Source organism: Paracoccidioides brasiliensis (assembly GCF_000150735.1).
Source record: "Paracoccidioides brasiliensis Pb18 unplaced genomic scaffold supercont2.1, whole genome shotgun sequence".
NCBI classification, from domain to species: Eukaryota; Fungi; Ascomycota; class Eurotiomycetes; order Onygenales; family Ajellomycetaceae; genus Paracoccidioides; species Paracoccidioides brasiliensis.
The window spans coordinates 49,310-65,270 of NW_011371358.1; the positions used below are offsets into that span (position 1 = coordinate 49,310).

General features: G+C 40.3%; 5 protein-coding genes across 5 annotated transcripts; 3 read left to right on the forward strand and 2 right to left on the reverse strand.

Moving 5' to 3' along the window:
- Positions 1 to 1,443: 1,443 nt before the first annotated feature.
- On the forward strand, positions 1,444 to 4,102 carry PADG_00011 (uncharacterized protein; the record flags this gene model as incomplete). The annotated part of the gene is made up of 4 exons (XM_010757862.1): positions 1,444 to 1,651; positions 1,718 to 1,905; positions 1,968 to 3,920; positions 4,019 to 4,102. The coding sequence occupies 4 exons, from the start codon at positions 1,444 to 1,446 to the stop codon at positions 4,100 to 4,102; spliced, it is 2,433 nt and encodes an 810-aa protein (XP_010756164.1).
- Positions 4,103 to 4,790: 688 nt separating this feature from the next.
- Positions 4,791 to 5,444, reverse strand: PADG_00012 (uncharacterized protein; the record flags this gene model as incomplete). The annotated part of the gene is made up of 1 exon (XM_010757355.1): positions 4,791 to 5,444. One exon carries the CDS (start codon positions 5,442 to 5,444, stop codon positions 4,791 to 4,793), a length of 654 nt encoding a protein of 217 aa, XP_010755657.1.
- A 6,717-nt stretch (positions 5,445 to 12,161) lies between these two features.
- PADG_00014 (uncharacterized protein) lies at positions 12,162 to 12,679 on the forward strand (the record flags this gene model as incomplete). The annotated part of the gene is made up of 2 exons (XM_010757356.1): positions 12,162 to 12,462; positions 12,555 to 12,679. The coding sequence occupies 2 exons, from the start codon at positions 12,162 to 12,164 to the stop codon at positions 12,677 to 12,679; spliced, it is 426 nt and encodes a 141-aa protein (XP_010755658.1).
- Positions 12,680 to 12,845: 166 nt separating this feature from the next.
- PADG_11033 (uncharacterized protein) lies at positions 12,846 to 13,136 on the forward strand (the record flags this gene model as incomplete). The annotated part of the gene is made up of 1 exon (XM_010758340.1): positions 12,846 to 13,136. One exon carries the CDS (start codon positions 12,846 to 12,848, stop codon positions 13,134 to 13,136), a length of 291 nt encoding a protein of 96 aa, XP_010756642.1.
- Positions 13,137 to 14,617: 1,481 nt separating this feature from the next.
- Positions 14,618 to 15,926, reverse strand: PADG_11034 (uncharacterized protein; the record flags this gene model as incomplete). Its single annotated transcript, XM_010758341.1, has 5 exons — positions 14,618 to 14,803; positions 14,857 to 14,917; positions 14,991 to 15,242; positions 15,324 to 15,683; positions 15,736 to 15,926. The coding sequence occupies 5 exons, from the start codon at positions 15,924 to 15,926 to the stop codon at positions 14,618 to 14,620; spliced, it is 1,050 nt and encodes a 349-aa protein (XP_010756643.1).
- Between the last annotated feature and the right edge of the window lie 35 nt (positions 15,927 to 15,961).

Here is a 15,961-nt window from a genome sequence, read left to right on the forward strand (position 1 = left end):
ATATTTATAATATAATATTTATAATTATTTTTTAATTTTGAGAAAAAAATAATTTTTAATATTTAAATTTTTAAATTTTTTATAAAATTATGTAATTTTTTTTATATTTAATTATAATATTAATTTTAAAAATAATATAAAATCTTATTATAAAATTAATATTATTAAAGTTTTAAATATTATTTTAATAAATTTTAAATTTTTAAATAGTTTTATATATCATCTTTAATTATTATTTTATAATCATTTAATTTTTCTATTTTATTTGTTAATAGAATATATAGCAATTATAATGTATATATAACTGAGAATGATGTTAAATAAATCTAGATATTTAGTTAACTTTGAATATAATAATAAAATTAAAAAAACATGCTTGAAGTAAAATCTATCATTTCATGCAGAAACTCTAATCAGTTGGAAAGGTGTCATTTGTCTGCATTCAGTAATTGCTTGAGAAAAATAATCTCTTCAATCTCTGTCAATTTGTGATCATTTGTGATTGTTTCTGAGTATGATTTGATATTAGCAAGCTGTTTGTGCAAAGTGGTTTTAGAAATCTCTTTGCAGCTTTCATCTTTGATATATATATTGATTTATATGCAGCAATGGTCAACTGTATGTGAGATTCTTGAGATAAGGACATTTTGAATCAAACATATGGGAGAAATGATATGTTGAAGATAGTTGGTTGAGTTGTATATTGATGATTTCCAGAGAGAATCCGCCGCTCGGTGGTTGAAGTTCATTAGCTTATTAGTTACGTGATACGATACACAATCACATTTTCCTCAATCACTCAGCCACCAACGAGCTCTACTCGCTTTTCATTGGCCAGACTTGTTTGCACCGCCACGTTTAATCTGCTGACTCATCATAATTATGGCTTGGAAGTGTCCCACTGAGGTGTGTGAATGGACACAAGACAAACAATACATTCAATTTTTGGATTTACACCTGCTGAGAATATAAAGATTTGCACGATTTGTTGACCTTCTGCCTCTTGTCGTCCCTTTTCTCTTCATATACGACATTTAGCTGCGAATTTCTACAGCGTTTCTCTACCGCCACGATCTAGTTAAGAGCCACAATTAGGCATTCCTGTTCGATCCTTTTACACCGTATCCGAAGTGAACAAACACCCTCTCATTCTCGAACCTATATCCACCCTGTTGAAGAGCAGATTCTATTAGATTGATTGACTGGTATTCTGATGTACTGGCGGTTCATTAGTCCCTATATTACATCATCTATTATACACTCCGTCTAGGAAAACTTATACGTATGAATTTCTCCTAATTACACCCCAAAAGCCCGGGACATTGGCTGACATGCTGTCATTACCTTGACGACAGGCTACCAATTCATCACGGGTTGCGTTGATCGTTGCTCGGTTACCCTGAGTCTCCACCCGTTACATTAACGCCTCCTTCAACTTCCATCATGGCTACTTTAAACTTGTCCACTAATGGACCAACCATCTCGAAAAGCTATTGGGCTGTGGTCGAAGCCTCAGTTCCAACGGGACCTGCCGCTGCCTCGCCAACATATGGACAGTGGGCCATATTTGCCGTATCCACACCTCTAGTCAATGCATTTCAACAAGATAATGCAGGGAAGGAAAGCGTCTTGAAGGTCCAGAGCAGCGGAGGTTTGTTACTGTCATTGCGGCCCATATCAAAGTGAACGTATCCTGATTGCTAACAGATTGTAATAGAGGGAGAACTAGAAGACCTTATTGAGGATTTCTCTGATGGGAAAATACAATTCGCCTACGTGAAGGTCAAAGATCCAAATACCGGACTTCCGAAAAACGTTCTTATTGGCTGGTGTGGTGAGGGAGTCCCAGAAAGAACAAAGGGATATTTTACAAGCCATCTAGCTGCCGTGTCTAAGGTTTTACATGTGCGAACTGCCATCCATCGTTCCCTCGTTTCTATGGTCTTTGTTTGCTAATTTATATCCAGGGATACCATGTCCAAATTACCGCTCGATCGGATCGTGATCTAACCCCAGAAAGTATTGTACAGAAAGTTGCAGATTCATCTGGTGCAAAGTACTCCGTAGGAGATTCTCCAGCAACCTTCAGCGCCGCCTCCAAACAACCTGTCGCATCCAAAACAGTTTTTAACCCCGCAAGGACCGGTTCAAACTTCAAGCCCCTGGGTGCAACTCACCCTAAGAGTTCACACGGAGAGCAGAGGGTAGATGATGATGGATGGGGAGAAGATGCGCCACCGGTTACAAGAACGCAACTCGAGAAGGTCAAACCGGCATATCAGCCAACCAAGGTTAACATGCAGGAGCTCATATCCCAGGAATCGCACACATCAAATATCGCTCCTCGTCCTTTGGAGGATAATTCTTCCTGCGACATCGTAAAAGGTGATTATCAACCAATTGGAAAAGTTGACATCGCTGCCATTCGTCGCCAGGCGCGTGAGTCCGGTCAGTCTCAAGATGATCGTCCTGAACCAGTGAAAGGAGCATACGAACCCGTCGGAAAGGTGGATATTGCTGCGATTCGAGCCAGGGCGCAGGGCCAATCTGAAGGGCCACGGGCGCCAGTAAAATTTACACCTCCAGTGGTCACTGGAGATTCCACTGGTAGTGAGGAACGGAGAAACATCGTTGAACGGTCTGCTGCATTCTCTTCCGGGGTCAGGTTAACAAGTCTTCCTAAACCAAAAGTTGCCAATAGATTTACAGTCGCTTCCGCTTTCACTGGTACCAAAGCTCCAGTTCCTGGTGGATTCGAGGCAACTCCAACCGCGAACGCTACTACCGTGTCAGGTGCAAGTCGAACATTTGCGGATCAAGGAGGGAAGACACCAGCTCAACTGTGGGCTGAAAATAAAGCACGGGAGAGGGGTGGTGCAGTGGGGAGTGAGACTCCGTCCACCGGCATTCAACAGCCACTGCAAAGCCAGTCCAGCGGCGGAGGTGGATGGAAAAGTTCTTACGCTGGCAAATCTTGGGAACCGGTTAAAACTACACACACGGGTAGCGGTGGTATAGCCCATCAATATTCGGGTAGCGAACATGGGAGATCCAGTACTCCCCAAAACCCCAAAGAAGAACCAGAGGATGTCCCACGTGGAGGTGTGGGTTTCATCCGGGATCGTTTCGTGAATGCCCCTCCAATGGGCGCTGCCGCACCAGAGTTCCCCTACGAGCGTTCTGCACCGTCCCCGCCAGCCTTAGATACCACCAGTAAGCCAAGTGCAGCTCGCGACGTACCTAATTCTGTACCGCCACTTCAACCCACTGAACCTGAAGAACCACACGAAGATCAACACCAGGAAGTACCCACCCCGCCCCAGCAACCACGCTCCCCAACTCCAGAATCTCCCGCCTTTGCTCAACCAAGTTCTCCCATTCGAATTGCTCTGCCGGTAGGTATGGGATCCGCAAATGAGAAGGTGCCCGATGCGCACGAGGAGCAGTATTCTCCCCCAACTGCTCTACCGATCCGCTCGCTTGAGCAGCAAGTTCCACGCGAAGAAGATCTGGACGATGAGCGTAATCACGACGAAGCCCGCGCCGTCGCCCAAGCCTCTGCATCCGAACATCATCCCGAACCAGCAGCCAAATCTGGTCCTTCTGTTCGCGCCCTAGTCGTATATGATTACGAGAAAACGGAGGATAATGAAATTGACCTGTGTGAGGGCGAATATGTTATGGAGATCGACATGGTGAGTGATGATTGGTGGATGGGTATCAATGCCCGTGGGGAGCGTGGACTGTTCCCTCAAAACTATGTCGAGGTCGCCTCGACACCGAATCAACTGGCGCCAGCATCGGGATCCGACCCTGCGCATCCACCCGCCACTGGGCGGACGGCAACTGCACAGTATGACTACGAAGCTGCTGAGGATAATGAACTAGGATTCCCTGAAGGAGCGACGATCACAAATATTGTAGGTTTTTTGGTTCTTTTTCTTTTGTCGATGCATAATCCGTCGTCTCTCTGGCCCGTTCAATGTCGTATCAACTAACATGTTACTCCCCAACGTAGGAATTCCCCGACGAGGACTGGTGGCATGGCGAATACAATGGCCAAAGCGGTCTATTCCCATCTAACTATGTTGAATTGAATTGATTCTGAAATTCCTTAAAGCGCTATGAAAGTATCTTGTGCATCGAAGATCAAGGCTGCGACCGTTTAATTATTAGTGTGAAAGAATGGTATTCATTGCATTTTTCTTTTTCTTTTTCCTTTCTCTTTTATTCTTTCAACTGCCTCGTGTGCTCGTTTCTCTTTTCCTTTCACTTTGGCATTTCGTCGACTTCACTTCAAAGTTGCCCTTTTGATTTTACAAAGACTGATGGTGACTGCAAACATTCCAACTGCCTTTTTTGTGGAGGATATGCAATAGTCCCCAAAAAGTTACCAACCTTCCCATGCGGCCTAATTACGTTTACCGAGTATTCTGAGACGGCTATGTAGCGAGCAAATATATGAGCATTTCTTGAAACTTGCAGGGTGAATCATTTTGAATATGTTTTCAGGAGCTGCGTCATCGACAACTTATGAACCAGTAAATTATTTTCGTTGATTAACTACACATCTAGTTCCTTCTTGCTAACAAAGACTAAACCAACTGAGCATGTCAGACACCTGCGAGACATAAATGGAGAGTAGATTGATTGACACCCTCCCCATCTTGAGCAGCCAATCCAGGTACAAATATTATAACCCGATCCAATCTAATCTAATTTATCAATCCTCACCCATTTCATCATCGTTCTTATTGATTGGTATTTTTAATTGGCATCTCTCCATTGTCTTACACATAAAAAAAATTAGCCCCCACAACATGTAACCCATTTTCCCACGCCCAATTCTGTACCCCGTGCCCGCGCTCACCATAGCCCCAATCCTTCCTATCCTTCGGCACAGTTACATTGTTCGCCATAGACGAGTTACCCTCTAACAACACGAAGACAAGGCGATGAGAATCAGTTACATTTTCTGGGGCAAGATATGGTACCAAGACTTGTGGAGTGAAGGTCCGTATGGGAGTAGGGGAGTAGTCATCGACTTTGTCATCTAATTCAAATGGATGGTATTCTGGAGCGAGTTCCATATTTGTGAGATTGGTTACGATCCAGTGGCACACTTCGCTCTTGGTGCCTCCTACGTTCATTGAATCTGGGTCTGTGAGGGCGAGGGTGTAGAAATTTTCGGCTTGCAGCGCTGGCATCAGACTCATCGGGGGGCGGCTTAAGCGGTGGAATTCGAAGACCGGTTCGTGCCAGGTGTCGTTCGCCGTGACGTTATTCCCTAAACGTGTGACGGTGTGGGTTGCAGGGTAGGCCATGTAGAGAGTGAAAGTTGGATAAAAATCGCTGAGAACTGTATTTATGCGTTTTGTGGTGAGCATTTGTTTAAGGGGGAATGTCTGGGTAGGGCTCAATACTTCCTGCTCGGAACTAACCATGAGGAATTACAGAGGCTTTAAGCAAGCTATAGGAGAGGAAGAGGGTAATATCAGTTAGTTTAAAGCCGTTGTTATATGTGCGACAAGGGACTAGAGGCCCATTTGCAGCATATTGTCAACTAGGTGTGTAAGCTCACGCATCACGGATTGGGGAGACCACTTGTATTCCATCCTCCTGGATAACTTCTTGAGGGTAGCTGCTGAAGGTCAACTTGGCCGATGCAATTGAGCACGTCACAATCAGAGAGAAAATGAATCTGATCATGCTGCAAGATTTTAATCTAGATAATGTTGACAAAATATGAAATCAAAAGAATGTAAGTGAGGTGAAAATAAACCCCGAGAAATTTGTAGTGTAGAGAGTGGGTATGTCACTGTTGATGCTAGTAATTCCAGCCTCGTCAGATCATAGGGGAAACTAATTTAAATTGTTTATACAGTAGGACATTAATACGCCAAAGGTTTAAACCTGATAATGATCAGACCATTGCAAGGTTCATGAAGCTGTATTTAGACGATTCCCGATGAGAGAGTTATATGATGTCATAGCCCCAGGTTGACGTAAGTGACATTAAATTTATGACCACCTGAACCGACCAAATTAGTTCAATGTGCCCACCAAATCAAAGGCCATTAGAGCCAAGCTGAGAAATTTTCAAGCATGTGAGCAAGCTGCCAGGATGTCTAAAATTGCTCTCTCAAGCCGATTCTAATGTGTTCACTCAAAAAAGTGTGGTTACTCTGCACGTGATTTTACTTTATAATGCACATTTTACCCTTACTGCCTTCAAACTTCAAAAACCTTACTACTATATTTAAGTAACAGGAATATTGAGCTCACAGTAGCTGAATTTCTCTTTTACATAAATTATATTATTAGCAATAAAAATGAAAGTTAACTACTAACTAGTTAAACATCTTTATACTAATTAATAATAGTTAACTAGTTAACTAACTAATGTATTTTCCAAGTGAATGCAACACTCAAGCGAGCGCAACATCAATTTAAAATATCTTTTAATTTAACTACCCTTCCATTTCAATGTGCAATTATGCCATCAATTCACAATAAAAATGCTTCAGATTCTCTAGAAAGAGAGGAAAGATTTGAACTTGTGATAAAAGCTTTTAAAAATCAAGAAATATCTTCAATTCATAAAGCTGTTTGCTTATTTAATATCTCTTATTCTACTTTAATCTATCAACTGAATGACTGGCAATCAAGAATGAATTAACATTCAAATTTATACAAATTATCTTCTGCTGAAGAAGATAAGATAGTTAAATGAGTGCTAAATCAGATTAAATAAGAATTTTTCTCACAGTCAGCATTGATTGAGAATACAGCTAAATATCTTTTTACTATACAGAATTCAATCATCTTCACCACCTCCCCTCTTTGCATTGGCAAGAACTAGATGTCAAATCTAATGGCACACTGTCCAGAGCTCTAAAGCTGCTATTTCAGATACTATTATCATGAACAGATCAAGTATAAAGATTAGTGAATAATATATGATTGATTTAAAATTTTAAGGAATATAATTGCTAAGTATAAGATTCTGTCAGATGATATATACAACTTTGATGAGACTGAATTTGCTATGAGAGTTTGTATCATTACTAAGATTATTACTAGTAGTGAGTGCTACAGCAAAGCAAAAGCTTTGATCAAATTATCAAAATCTGTGAATATGAGAATGATCAGTATCACTATTTATAAAGAAGTAATATCAAAATATATTTAACATAAATAGAGAAGCAAAAATACAAAAGATCTTAATATCAAATTCAACAAGAAGTAGAAGGTTTAACTAGTGAAGAAGTTCAAAGTCTTCTAGCTTCATCTACATCATCTGCAGAGTCTGCAGCATTTGTTAAACAGTCAGTTATTTAATCTCATAAATTCTCACTATTTGCATCTGCTTCAAGCTAATGAGCTTCACAACACTGCAGCAAGTGTAATATTCTCAGACATACAAGATGTGAAGGGTTAAGCTCTAAGAACTAGAGGCTAGTCCTCCTATATAACAAGGACGAATTGCTTGAGAAAGGGAAGAAAAGAATGAGACGAGAACTCGAGCTTAAGCAAGCTCGCGTAGCATGATCACGTGCGCACGTGCAAACGATGGCTAGGCTGAGTCAGCCAGCCAGAGCGAATCTAGGGGTTCAACCCCTTATACAAGATTAAGATGTTCTCAACTGCATGTAATTAATTTAATTTAATTGAGTGTTGTAGCATTGAGATAATTTGAATTAAAATCTAATGATGAGTTGAGCTCTGGTGGTTTTGATGTTACACTCACTTGAGTGTTTGCGCTCACTTGGGAAATACATTAGTTAACTAACTATATACTTAGTTTATTATAAAACTTACCTATAATTAGAATTTTAACTAATAGAAATTGAATTTTCACCTGCCGTAATTGATATATTTTGGGTAGTATTTTGACTAGCGGGTAATTTCAGAGGCAAACTCTAATCGATGCTAAAACTGTTTTGCATTTATTGACATAAATTCACTATCTTGATAGAAAAGAGATACGGCAATGTGGATAGATATATGAGTTTATAAGTACAAACTGTTTTATATTGTAAATAATCATCCAACTGCTGCTAATCTATACCTCTTAAAAATAGCTAGCTAGGAGCTGCAAAACTTCATTTCTCTTCACTACAGTTAGTTAGTCATATAATATATAGGACTAAAAAAAGAATACTATGAATCAGAGATCACGTGATCAATGGGCGGCCTGCTTACACACGCTGTCAATGTTCATATCCAAGTGTTATACTGTTGTGGAAGTTGCAGTTGTTGATATTTGTTGGAGCCTAGGCTTCCTATTATGGACTAGCGCACCGCACAATAGTATATAGCATCCCTGAGATAGGCTACCAATACAACCACTTCAGACGTCCAACAATATTCACCTTATTTGTCACATGATTGGTGATATATCAGGCTGTAGCGAGCCCTCTCAAGAACGATTCGCTTGCTTCGCTCACTTTCATGCTTGTAATAATTAGTAACAACCCTCACAGAAGGACTCTCATTTTCAAGATGACATGTCCACTTCTGCCAACTATAGCTCTGTGTACCTGGGAGTAATTGAAACCTCGGGAAGCTATTCAACAAAATCTTTATACCATTTCAGCTAGGACTCGTAACCATTTCTCCCGGGCGATATTGAAAAAGGACAATTTGCTCAAGAATCTCTAGCAGCAGTCAGCACAAAATCAGTTTATGGTTATGGGAAGCGGGATGTACACGCACAGAGCTTGCTTCTTGGTGGGGAAATGGACGCTTTGGACCTCGTCCTTTGCATAGTTACACCGGTGAAATGATCCCTTGGATCAGCGCTGTCATGCTTGCTCCCCCTACATTTACATTAGCCTCGAAAGCACAACAGAACATTCTAACAACCTTGCACAAAACATCCGCTGTGCCTTCTGGTAAGGTTCCTGTAAAGTCTTTGACAGTAGCAGCAAATGGGATGGCTGCTGCATCAACAGCAACTCTCGGGCCGTATCCAATGGGTTGTCCTCGTAGCCACCGAGATGGCAATTTGCATCCCATTCCTCGTGAATGAGTCAACCACTTTCTTGGAAAGGATTTTATTGCAAGACATATTGTTGTGGGTACTTGCTCAGGAGACGTCGGAAAATATGTAGTCTGAGTAAAAACGAGATATAAACAAAGGAATGGATGATGTTTCCGGCATTGGGAGCTCAGGAATCGCGGCCTTCAAACCCCTCTGACGCCCCCTGGGGGAATGAGAGGCAAAGTCAATGACTCTAAAGATGTTCGGCGTGTCGCCCATTAGCACAGGCATACACACCCAGAGTCGCTGGAAGATTTAGAGTCATCACAAATTAGAAGCTTTGAAACTCGAGAAGTCTTGAGACTCATTGGACACCATCGGAGAGCAGTGAGAGGGAGTAGCAGGCATAGTTACAAACAAGGCAAAGGGCGATTGGGTTCGCTAAAAGCTGCTGCGCACAATCTCATGGTCCTATCGTTAGGAATCAGCATCCCGCATGTTGATAGCAGTTAGGATCAAGAGAGGTGAAAGAACCCGACGAAGCCCCAAGCCTCCTTAGCTCGAGGCAATGGTTACCCCAAGAGCGGTGCGGGGGTGGAGTAGCACCGTTTTCCAGAATCCTCGGATACGAATACATTAGTTATTCCATTAACTAATGTAGTTAACAAACTAATCGTGCCGCTGCGCAACCCACACCTCGTGTGGATGCGCCACACCAAAATGATAAAAACACCAAAATGATAAAAATCTTGAATCACATCCTCATTATTGCACTCTATATCAACAACCAGTAGCTAATCTATAATAAAAAGATTATCTACATCATTCTCAGTATGTGTGTCATCTCTAAATCAATTTAATTCCTCTTCTGTCAGTGATGTGAGTGGATTATTGTCAATTTTCATGGGATCAACTTCAAGCCTTCATTGCTTTTTATTCTGCTCTTTTTCAGCTTCATTATTCTTACACTGCTTGATTTTTCTATTAACATCTTTAATATTAAGGACTTCCCCTACTTGAACTTGATGATAAATTGTTTTAGCTCTGTGGTATTTACTAACATTGAGAAAGTTCTTTAATTCAGTAATTTATTGCTCATTAAGTTCTATATGAATTAAACTTATTTTAAATATCTTGTTCAAACAATATGTCAAGATAAGTGATTTCAAATCAAGAGTATCTCTCATACTTTGTATGGTGTTTTTCACAATATTAATATAGTGTTTCAGCTTTTGAATTATCTTTAATGAGAATAACTAAGAAAAAAAGATAAATATATGATTTAAATCATTCTTATCTTTATAAATCTGCAGTGAAGAAGATGATAAGATTTGCTGCTTAAAAGTATCAAAAACTCAGTCAGAATTCCATGAATATATGTCATTTTGAGTCTAATTTGCAGCTATTGTATTAGATTTAAAGATCTACTTTTATATAGCTGAGAGGTCTTATAGAAACTGTTATTTTTCATACTTAACAAGATCATAACATGCAGTATAGTTAACTACTTTTGAATAATAATACTTATAATGCTGAAATGATAAACTATTCAGAGATTATAGTAAATAAGTAATATATAATAAAAATTCATATAGAATTATCTTATGAAGATTCATATATTATATAAACTTCTCAATGATATAAAATTTATGATTATTTATTAAATGTAAATAATAACTTCTGTTCTGTCTCTTTTCTATAGTAGTATTGAAATATTTGAGTTATTTAAATTCAATCTCATCATTTGTAAATTCAATATCTGATATAGCAATTCTATAATAGCTGAGTAAATCTGTCTGTGTATATCAAATCTTCAAATGTGTTTTGAAGATCAAGATTATCAATGATGAAATGATATGATTATTCATAAATGCATATTCAATAACTGTAATCAAATCTTTTAAAAAAAAATAAAGTAATAATGAAATTAGCTTTTTTTAAAAGTAGTTATAATTTATTCTCCATGTTCTTGTTCTTCTTGAAATTCAATCTCATCAAAGTTATATATGTTACAGATGTGAAATTGATACTGCTCAAATAGAATTTGAAGATGTTCAAATCATATATTGATATATTCAATATCTTCAACTGCTACTTTCTTTGAATTCATTGACTTCTGTTTCACCTTCTTATAGTCAGATAGATGTTCAATGAACCTATAAGTTCACATCTTGCTGACTTTTAAAGAAGAGGTAGTAGAATCTATATGCTAACATCTGAGCATTGAATTTGCAAAATCTTCAATATATTCAACTGTGAAAGAACAATTCTTTTCATCAAGCAGCTTGACTTATTGTTTAATCATATCCTTCTAACTTTCATTTAATCTCTTGTTAACTGGAATCTTTGCACTATTCAGATTCCTTTCATTGATATATACTTAGAAATGTTAATAAAAAACCTCAAATTCTTATAACAAAGACAATATTTTAAAATTTGAGTTTTTTTAATGGCAAGTGACAGCTTTTTGAATACAGTCTTTGATATTTTTATCCTTATTTGACATTGTGGTGAGTTATTAATTGATGAAGATGATGAAGATGATGAAATTGCAAGATTTTTATCATTTTGGTGTTTTTATCATTTTGGTGTGGCACACCCACATGAGGTGTGGGTTGCGCAGCGGCACGATTACTGGCTAACTAGCCGATTTACCAGTAGTTATAACTGAACCTTGGAACAATCGCGGTTGCGTCTCTCCTATGGCGTTTGGCTCCGTTTGAACCAAACAATAAGAAGATATCTTCGACTGAACGCCCCCATCACATACCCGACATCTGGCCTAGAAACAACATGGCCGGGCCCGCTGTTCCGCCTCGGACTTCTTAAAGGGAAAAGTGGTAGCTACACCATTAGTTACCAAAGAGCTTCAAGAGGGAGTATGGCTTGCAACGTCATGTACTCCCTCCTGATTCTAAACAGTGAGTGTATTACCCAGTTTATTAGATAGAGAGAGTAAGATATTAATATTGAAGCAGTGTCTTCTAGATGCAAATTATATGAAGCAGCTGCTACATCTGCTGCGGCAAAATAAAAATAAGAAAAAAAAAGAAAGGAAAAAAAAGAAAAGAAAAAGCTCATATCTGAGACTGCAGAAATCATCTCTTCTGTTCTCACGTTCTTCTCAGCTTCAACAACTTCTCATGCTTCTGACACTGTGATTCTTGAGAACTTCATGACAGCAAAGTTGCTGAACGAGGCAAGGAGCCAAAACGAGCAACCTGTAGTCATCAAAGGCGTGCGACACTTCCGGCTGAAAAATGAACGCGATGTTCTTCATCGCTTCCAAGACCGAACCTCATTTATCCGACCGCTGCTTGATGAGATCATCGAACCATCAGACATTCCAGCTATTGTTCTACAGCGTTTGGATGATCACCTCCTAAATGCATCCTCCTCGCGAAAACTAACCACGCACGAAGTCAAATACATTGCCAAAAGAATCCTTAAAGCACTCAAGGTACTCCATGACGACGGTTTTGTACACACATATATTTAAAATCATTAACCCGTCCTTTCATTATTGCAAATGTAATGTGCGCAGTATCTAACTCTAAATTTTTGTCAGATGTTAAGCCTGACAGTGTTCTCAGTAACTGCCAGGAGGGAGAGATTCGCTTCAGCGAAGTTCAGTTGGCAGATTTGGGAGGCACTGTGCGGCTGAATCTGCATATGCAAAGCACCATGATATAATCGGAGCGCCTATATGGCGCAGCCCTGAAGCCCATCTGTAGATAGAATGCAGTACACTGACCAATATATGGTCTTTTGGCGCTTTGGTCAGCGGAAGATTATTCGATATCTCGTGCAGTGAGGATTGAACTAATGCATTCATTCACCTCGTAGCTTTTGAGTTTTGATGTACGGCGATAACTTTTTCATCTTCACACCTGACGTCCCATTTGGCTATGAAGACTATGAACTCAAAATTCTTATGCCCCAATGTCAATTCTTTGGCCCATTTCCCGTTTCCTACCAAGAAATTGCAGGTGTGGAGGCATTGAACATCCTATCGTACATTCATCAATCTCTGCCACCGGAAAAGCAGAAACCTTTCGCGCGAATCTCAGCAAAAGAGGTGTCAAGAGAGAACAGGGATTTAATCCTCGAGATCATGAAACTAGAGGATGAATGGTTTGGTGTTGAATAAGCTGCCTTTGTATATATACAGCTTGCTCCAAATGGCTTGCTCAGTGTATTTAATCTGTTCGAAATGCCGCTGGGTGTGACTGTTTTATTGAAACAAAGAAGTCTGACGGACCCTTAGTCAAAGACGAGAGAAGAAAATAGATAAAAGAGAGAAGAGAAAGGAAACAAACCGGACAGCTCTAAGTTCATGGATTGTTAACCAGTTATGTCACCCCATTACCTCCTTATTAATACTAAACCCGTGCCTACCTTTATCAGCCTATCTTGAATAGATTTCGAGCTCTTAGAGAGCATTCTGGGCAACTATTTTTCTGCAAATATAAGATCGATATGTTGCGGCTCTCCAGATCGTGAACTGCTCTCATGTGGTGCCTGAGTTCACGTCTCACAGACGTGAGAAAAATACATTCACTTCTCAGACATATACACTACCCATGCCAGTATCTCTTTTCCAAAGACAGGCGTTCATCATGAGCTTCGCAACATCTGTAGGGCAGAAGTTGTCATCTATAGTTGAATTTTTGATTAGATCCTGTGTCTTCATCTATTGGAATCTCTCTGCGGACGGTGTCACGAAGGGAGAGTGAAGGCGTTTCCTGGATGAGGTTAAAGATAGTGCCAGCTATAAAGCCTGCTGATGCCAATAAGTTGGCTTTGAGGGCCCTGCTACTCTGCAATTTTGTTCCTGCTGTGCAAGTAGATGCTCAAGCTCGTCCAGTGTTATTTGATTAGTATATCAATGATCCGTATAAATCATCAAGATATTGTTGGCGTGGTTCGAGATTGTTCTCTGTATTATGTTATCCAAAGTCTGAGGACCATCACGTCCTTAGTTAACCCATCTAATAGCGCGTTTTATTTAATGCCAAGGGATCCCAACGACGATGATCACTCTCACATCCTTACATAATGATTGCCGAGAGAGGGAATTGCTCTGTAACTAATAATAACAGTGCATCGCGCTTCAGTGCGAATAGTTTCGTCATTTCCTTCAACAACAGCTTTCAAGTCGTCGATTCGTCTAATAATGGCATTTTGAAAATGAATTATTGCCGTGGGTCCAGAGCATCTACTCTGTTTTTCAACATCTCACTTCTCTCCAATGTTGATTAGTATACAGCTAAGAACGATGTTCCAAAGATATCGACTTATCAGCTTTGTAAAACAAGGAGTGGGTGCAACAAGGTTGATAGTATACCAATCTCACTTTTCAATTCAGCAGTTTTTCCAGAAAGTTTATCCATCTCTTGAGTTGAACATTTAATTTGCTTCTAAGCCTTTATAGCCCTGTGGATTTTTGTGAGAACGCGGGTTTGTAGCCTGCCACAAAAGCAATAACCTTCTTCAACAGGAGTTGAATCCGGTGTAAAGTTTCATCTATGTCTTCTGAATATTTTCCGTCTGGAACTTCATTTTTGAAGGACTAGAGAGAGATTCCAGTGTAGACTTGAGGATGCAAAGAAACCCTTCTGAGTCTGAAAACTAAGCAACGGTACCGTTTGCTGAGCTGAACGCTTGAATAATTTTGGTGGTAATTCTTATATCTTGAATGATACCACCAGCCGACCAGCCAAAGTCAGGTGGTACTACCATTGTCCCGCTGTTCTGCGAGTGGATTGAACGGTAACTTGAAAGAAAAGGCTGAATGCTGAGCCGGAAGGATGGGATCTAGTAACAGATATGTAGAAAGTGGGACGTTGTAAAGCCTGATTCATACACACCAATAGTTGGTAATCATCAACGGAGAGGCTACCCATGGCGCATTCAGCGGGTTCTTCCTTTCTAGTGGAGCGATCCCATCAAAATTGTACACTCGGATAGGCCTCTCTCCACAATGTCAACAAAGTCATCCTACCGCTTTGTTGGAGCACAGCTCACGCCCAACTTGAGGTTCCAACTTGAGGTTCCAACTTGAGGTCCAAATGCTTGCGGGCAGCAGCAAATCAGTTTCTTGGGGCTCATCGAAGAAGCTAGTCGCATTAGTTCCCACTGGGGTTCAAGACCACGGTAGATGCTGAGGACATCCACGGTGATATCGCGGTCCAGATAGTGCTTGAGAACGGTATCTATACTGGAGTGCTGAAGGACCAAGTTTTGGAGTGAATTGCTGTCATCAGCTGTTCAGAGTGCTTTATTAGAAAAGGGAGCTGGTGAGATGTGTTGGCATAAAGCAACTAATGGCTTTCACTAAGTGCCTTTGGCTGTATACCCGTATGGCTTTGTAATAACCTCAAACCCAGTAATCGCTCCATCCTTTTTCATCCTGTACCTCACTGATGAGGAGCTGAGCTTTAATTCATGGAACAGATGGACAGCATCGGCTTCGCGTACTGCTTGACCAAAAACAAACTTGTCATCGAGGTTGTTCCGGAGAGGCACCTTCTGATGATTTAGGCCCTCAAGAACTCCCAGGTCATAGAGTGTCTCAGCACCAGTAATTAGCAAATATTTAAAGGCCTTGATGTGAAATAGCATACCAAGAAGGAAAGCATGAGGGCTAAGAATGAGTGTGGGATCAAAGATGATCTCCCGAAGTCGAAATGTGTTCCTGCAACAGAAGTTAGCAGATGAAGCCATTCAGACAGCAAAGAGCTTCATACTGGTCTTTCATTCCAAGGCACCCCTTGGTAAATTCAGCAGTGAATTCAGTGGTCAGTCGTGGAGTGCCTCCAAGGGATTGCGAATGAGGGTTAACTGAAGATGTCGGTAGCAGAGTTCCAGCAGAGCTGCCGGCCGGTTTCCCGCTATCCCAGCAAGATGACAGAACAATATCAGCTGGATCCGCAGCCATCCAATGAGGAATAGCATGTCAGTAGTAGCCAACAT